Source organism: Barbus barbus (genome assembly GCF_936440315.1).
Source record: "Barbus barbus genome assembly, chromosome: 22".
NCBI lineage: Eukaryota > Metazoa > Chordata > Actinopteri > Cypriniformes > Cyprinidae > Barbus > Barbus barbus.
Genome location: NC_136750.1, coordinates 12,596,360 through 12,602,967, shown reverse-complemented (window position 1 = coordinate 12,602,967; position 6,608 = coordinate 12,596,360). Strand labels below are relative to the sequence as shown.

The window sequence follows — 6,608 nt, the reverse complement described above, 5'->3', positions numbered from 1 at the left end:
CGTCGGTCACCGACGTGATGTCTCAGTTCCCTTCTTCAGGGAACGAGGGTTACATACATAACCGAGACGTTATTTGTTATTATGTTTGTTTTTGTTGCCAAATTGGTTTACAACAGTTGTTAAATAAATAATTGAACAATTATGCCTGCCTATCTGTATGAATGACAATTTTTTGATCACTGAGATAGCATTGACTTGAAGTTGGTTCAATATAAAAAAATGAATTAAAAAAATAGCTTAGATGTAGTAAACTACTTTTACCATGCTGCTGTAGCTTAGCTTGCTACATTTCCCAGAGCTGTAGCTTTAGTGTAACTGCTAGCTTAGCTCACTACATTTTCCAAGTAGCTTGCCCAACACTGACTGTATATATATACATATATATAATTAATGACTAAATAAATAAATGTTATGAAAAATGTTATAGAATATTATGCAATTGAACTGACTACAGCATTTACTAGAGTCGATAAGATTTGTGGGAGTAGAATTTACATTTTCTCATCCCAGACATTTTAGAGCAAAAAAAAAAGAAAAAAAAAGAAAAACAATCAAATTCGAGCACCTTCATCTTCAGACCACTAAATATCTCTTCTTCCATAATGAAACATGAGGGCAAAGAGCAAAATAGAGTTATGGATTTAATATGCCCCAAAGGACATTTGAAGATATGACAAAAGGCAGACACAATAAAAGGCAGCACTGTTTTGCCTCAGAGGATCTTGTCCCACATACATACTGGAATGGCAAAGAGGAATGTGTCAATGCAGGTACTGCTGCTCATTGTACATGGCATCTTAGTGCCAGCTTCAGCACAAGTCTGCAGTCTGCTTGGTCAGCCTGCCTTCCCTTCACTTTCTGCAGAAAGAGATATCAACATTGGGGCGATTTTCTCAATCCACAGAAATGCTCTGCTAAAAATGCATAATTATACTTCCAAACCAGATCCAACAACATGCGCCAGGTCAGTATGATGATACTGATGAAAAAAAAAAAAAAAAGTTGTTAAATATAACTCTCTGATGATTATTTGCAGAATGTAATACAGTTGATGCTTTTATTCACCACAGCTTAAACTTGCGTGAGTTTAAATTTGCTCAGACGCTGATTTTTGCCATTGAGGAGATTAATAACAGCACAAAATTGTTGCCTGGTATTTCTTTGGGCTATAAGATATATGATTCATGCCGCTCTTTCACTCAAACAATCCTCTCAGGCATGGCTTTGATGAACGGTTATGAAGACACTTTGAGTGATACATCTTGCTTTAGACCACCAGCTGTTCATGCCATTGTTGGAGATTCAGCATCCTCATCCACCATTGGCTTGGCATCTGTAGTTGGTCCATTCAGCTTACCTGTTGTAAGAACTTACTTATCTGCTGTTGGTTAGTGTAATCAGAATATATTTGGAACTTATATTAAAAAAATATATGCGTCAGATCAAATGTTTAAAATTTAAAGCAACTGTTGTAAATACAAAGCAATGTACTGAACTGTGTATAACTGTGAAAAGTAGCATACTTATAAAGTGGTATAAGAACTGAAAAGTATTTTTTGATAAACTATGTGGTTAACTATTATATACTGCTTCTTTATATTGCAGATCAGTCATTTTGCCACATGTGCATGCCTGAGTGACAGAAAAAGATATCCATCCTTCTTCAGAACAATATCCAGTGATTATTACCAAAGCAGAGCACTGGCTCAGCTTGTCAAGCACTTTGGCTGGACCTGGGTTGGGACCGTCAGGAGTCGCAATGACTATGGTAATAATGGAATTGCAGCATTTGAGGAGGCTGCAAAAGAAGAGGGGGTCTGTATTGAATACTCGGAGGCCATATTAAACAATGATCCACAAGAGCAGATTCTGAAGACACTGGAGGTGATCAAAAAGGGCACCGCCAGGGTTGTGCTTGCTTTTATTGCATTAGGAGATTTTCTCCCCTTCCTGAAAGTAATTTTGCAACACAATATCACAGATATACAGTGGGTTGGCAGTGAATCCTGGATCACTTCTCGAACTCTTGCAGAAACAAAGGAATACAGTTTCCTTTCTGGAGCTGTGGGTTTTGCTGTAGCAAATGCCAAAATTATGGGCCTGCGAGAGTTCCTAGTGAATGTGCACCCTGATCAAGAACGAAAAAATGAACTTTTAAAAGAATTTTGGGAGATCGTTTTTCAGTGCTCTTTCAGGTACAGTGGCAGTAATGGCTGTACTGGTTCAGAGAGACTTGCAGAGCTGCAAAACGAATATACTGATGTATCAGAGCTACGGATTGTAAATAAGGTGTACACTGCAGTGTATGCCGTCGCATATACACTACATAATTTATTAAAAGACTTCAGATCCTCCACCAACAGCAGTAAAATAGGATGGCCTATACCACAAAGGGTAAATGAGGAGCACATAGTTTTATACTGAAACTACTTAATATAGGAATAATGTACCTGATGTTTCTTCTTAGGTGTTGAAGTATATGAGGGATGTGAGATTCACTGTTAAAACAGGTGAAGAAATCTTTTTTGATGAAAGTGGTGATCCAGTAGCACGATATGACCTTGTTAACTGGCAGCTTGCTGAGGATGGAAGTCTGCAGTTTGAGCATGTGGGCCTGTATGACAGCTCACTGCCTTCAGAACGTCTTAAAGTCAATCAGGAAAACATACTATGGGCAGAGAAAAGTAGACAGGTACATTAATATTATATAATTAATTATTAATATCAAATAACTTCTTGAATCATGCAATGCACCGTGACTGAAGAACAGTTATTTGAATATGTGTAAAAGCAATGATAAAAGTTATTAAGATGGGGTTATTAAGTTATTTTACCAATTCAAACCATCATCACTGTGAGGTTTTATAAGACAACTTATTTTCTTATAGTTGCCTGTGTCCTTGTGCAGTGAGACCTGCCCCCCCGGCACTAGGAAGGCTGTGCAAAAAGGTCGACCTGTCTGCTGTTATGACTGCATTCCATGTGCAGACGGAGAAATCAGTAATGGCACAGGTAAAATAGTAAATGCGGGATAACTCTCATGAAATTATGTTATAGTTAAGTGTAATACTGTCCTCTTTGTCAAGTGAATTTACAAAGCACCTTGCATTCACTAATGTTTCTTTTTTATATATTGTAATAATTTCTACACAGATTCAAGTGACTGTTTTCCTTGTGATTTGGAGTACTGGTCGAATGAAAGGAAAGACAGATGTGTATTAAAAGTGGTTGAATTCCTGTCCTATACAGAAATCATGGGGATGGTGTTCTGTATTTTCTCCTTCATTGGGGTGTTATTAACAGCAATGGTATATTTTCTGTTTTATCTTCATAAAGAAACATCTATTGTAAGAGCCAACAACTCAGAGCTGAGCTTCCTGTTGCTCTTCTCGCTCTCACTATGTTTTCTCTGTTCACTCACTTTCATTGGTCGGCCCACTGAGTGGTCTTGTATGTTGCGTCACACAACGTTTGGGATCACTTTTGTCCTCTGTATCTCCTGTGTTCTTGGGAAAACAATAGTTGTGTTAATGGCCTTCAAGGCTACACTTCCAGGAAGTAATGTCATGAAATGGTTTGGGCCTGTACAACAACGACTCAGTGTTGTTTCCTTAACATTAATACAGGTGATTATCTGTGTGCTTTGGTTAACAATATCCCCGCCCTTTCCATATATGAATTTAAGCTATTATAGAGAAAAGATCATCCTTGAATGTAACTTAGGTTCAGCTCTTGGTTTCTGGGCTGTTCTGGGATATACTGGCCTGCTATCAAGCATGTGTTTTGTTTTAGCTTTTCTTGCTCGGAAGCTCCCTGATAACTTCAATGAAGCCAAATTCATCACATTCAGTATGCTTATATTCTGTGCTGTCTGGCTCACATTTATCCCAGCTTATGTCAGTTCTCCTGGAAAATTTACTGTAGCTGTGCAGATATTTGCTATATTAGCATCAAGTTTTGGTTTACTATTTTGCATATTTGCTCCAAAATGTTACATCATTTTGCTAAAACCAGAAAAAAACACAAAGAAACAAATGATGAGGAAATAGTCATCTACAGCTCTTTAAGCTTAGTGCAGCAAAGAAAAAAAAAGCCTTTTGCTTTCTGAGAACTGGACTTGAGGAAAACAACATATGATATCTGAAAGTAAATAAACAGAATACCCTTAAACAGAATACTCTTAAGCAAAATCACAGGCTTTGTGCTTTTGCATACTAAGAATGGCTTTCATAAAAACTGGAAAGGGTTCAACATTGCTGTATAAACTCACAGAAATAATATATTTCTGATGTCAGAACTGATAGGTTCCCATGTTATCATGAATACTGAATGGCAGTGCTACTGTCAAGTCTTTCTGACTCTTCTGGGTCAGGACTCTCAATGTCCATCTCCATGAAAGCCATATTCTTGACCTGCATTGTTTAATTCCTAATCAAAACTAAATGGGGGGTATTTACTTAACAAGAAATGGAAATTTGTTGATGCCAATAGCCTCATGGGCAGCGCCGACATACAGTATAGCACTGGTGTTCTTTGGGGATCCAGAGTTCGATCCCCTCCCCCTCTTTCTCCCACTCTTCCTGTCTGAGTACTGTCCTATCATAATAAAGGCAAAAATGCCAAAATTAAATCTTAAAAAAAAAGAAGAAGGAAATTTATGGACACAGGTTTAACCCTTTAATGTGCATGTTCTATTTTATTAAATGCAATCAAGTTATTCAAGTCAAGTCTAGCTTTATTGTCATTCCGCATACATGTGTAGACATACAGTGGAGCGAAATGTCATGTCTCGCAGGACCATGGTGCTACATACATAAATATAAATATAAAAATACAACACTAGACGCAAGAACAATTTTTAAGCCTATACATAACTAACTTACTGAAAGCAGTAATCTAACTATACATATACAGTTCTATAAATAGTTGAATATACATAACTTAAGACAGATTATACAAGTACTTTACATAATAACTGTGCATAATATTGTGCAAAATAGATATTTAAGGTTAAGAAGCAAATAGTGCAATATGATTTGTGGTGCATTCACAAGTAAACATTTGTTAAGTCCTTATTAAATTCTTGTAAGATGGAGCGTTCATAAGAAAGTGTCTGGTCCATTTAGAGAGAAAAGAGTGTGTTTCTACAGGTGGTTTGTCAAGCCCAATCACCTGTCGCTCAGAATTGCACAATGTTTTTGAGGTTTTCAGCTGTTTACAATTCACAAGTTTGCACTTACATATATTTAGCACGAGTAAGGTAATGCGTATTTGGCGAGTATGGTAATGCGTAGTTGGCGTGCTGTCCTGGGGAAGGGCTCCGAGCTCGGGAATGGCCCGAACCCAGAGTACTCCCCCATAGTGTGGTGAGAACTCTAGTGATACTTTTGAGTGGAGAAGGAGCGGTGGAGGGATGCTGATTAACCATCAAATGAATAGATTTATGTGAGCTGTATTTATATCTGTGCATTGATTGACTTGAGTGCGTACCACTGTATTTAATTAGGCTAAGTATCTGACGTGCTCCTCCCGAACTTTGTTAATAAAGCATCATGTAGTGCATGTGGTTTGGAGTGGTGGGGTGGGGGGTGAGAGGATCTTGGTTTCAGGAGGTAGGGTTGTGGCTGAGGTTTCAGAGGGTGAGTTAATTGGAATAGAGGGCTCTCACAGCCTGGGGGGAAAAGCAGTTGAGCTGTCTCGCAGAGCGGGCTCTGATGCACCATCTTCTTGATGGCAAGAGCTGGAAGAGATAAAGGGAGGAATGGGTGGGGTCCTTCACGATACTGGTGACTGCAGGTCCCTTACCACACAGTGATGCAGCTGGTCAGCACACTCTCAGTGGCGCAGGAAGTGGATCCGCTGTTGCGCCCTCTTGGAGAGTGATGTAGTGTTTATGGTCCAGGTGAGGTCATCTGTTATGTGCACTCCAATTTTGTGCTGCTAACTCTCTCCACAGTCGAGCTGTCGATGGTCAATGGGGGGTGGTCAACAGAGTTCCTCCTGAAGTCCATCACAACCTCCTTTTTCTTACTCGCATTGAGGGACAGGTTGTTTGCACCACACCATTCAACCAGTTGTGCCACTTCCTCTCTGTAGGGTGTTTCATCATTGTTGCTGATGAGACATACCAATGTTGTGTAATCAGCAATTTGATGATATGGTTTGGAACGGAACTTGGCAGTGCAGTCGTGGGTCAACAGTGTGAAGAGCAGTGGGCTGTGCACACAGCCCTATGGGGCACCTGTGCTCAGTGTGGTAGTGCTGGAGGTGTTGCGGCCGACACGGACTGAGGTCTTTCAGTTAGAAAGTCAAGTATCCAATTACAGAAGGAGGTGTTTAGGCCCAGCAGGTTTAGTTTGTTGATGAGTTGTTGTGGGATTATTGTGTTGAATGCTGAGCTGAAGTCAATTAACAGCAATCATAGGACTCTTTATTTACTAGGTGGGTAAGAGCGAGGTGGAGGGTGGAGGAAACTGCATCGTCTGTAGAGCTGTTTGTACAGTATGCAAACTGGATAGGATAGAGTGTGTTGGGGAGGCTGGTTTTGATGTTGTGCTTAACTAACCTCTCAAAGCACTTCATCATGATTGGAGTCAGTACTATGGGAC

The 6,608-nt window shown here is 39.5% G+C and overlaps 1 protein-coding gene across 1 annotated transcript; it reads left to right on the top strand.

The window, feature by feature from the left end:
* Window positions 1-743: 743 nt before the first annotated feature.
* Window positions 744-4,049, top strand: LOC306888525 (extracellular calcium-sensing receptor-like; the record flags this gene model as incomplete). Its single annotated transcript, XM_079446880.1, has 6 exons — window positions 744-964; window positions 1,071-1,362; window positions 1,606-2,394; window positions 2,468-2,692; window positions 2,889-3,012; window positions 3,154-4,049. The coding sequence occupies 6 exons, from the start codon at window positions 744-746 to the stop codon at window positions 4,047-4,049; spliced, it is 2,547 nt and encodes an 848-aa protein (XP_079303006.1).
* Window positions 4,050-6,608: the final 2,559 nt, after the last annotated feature.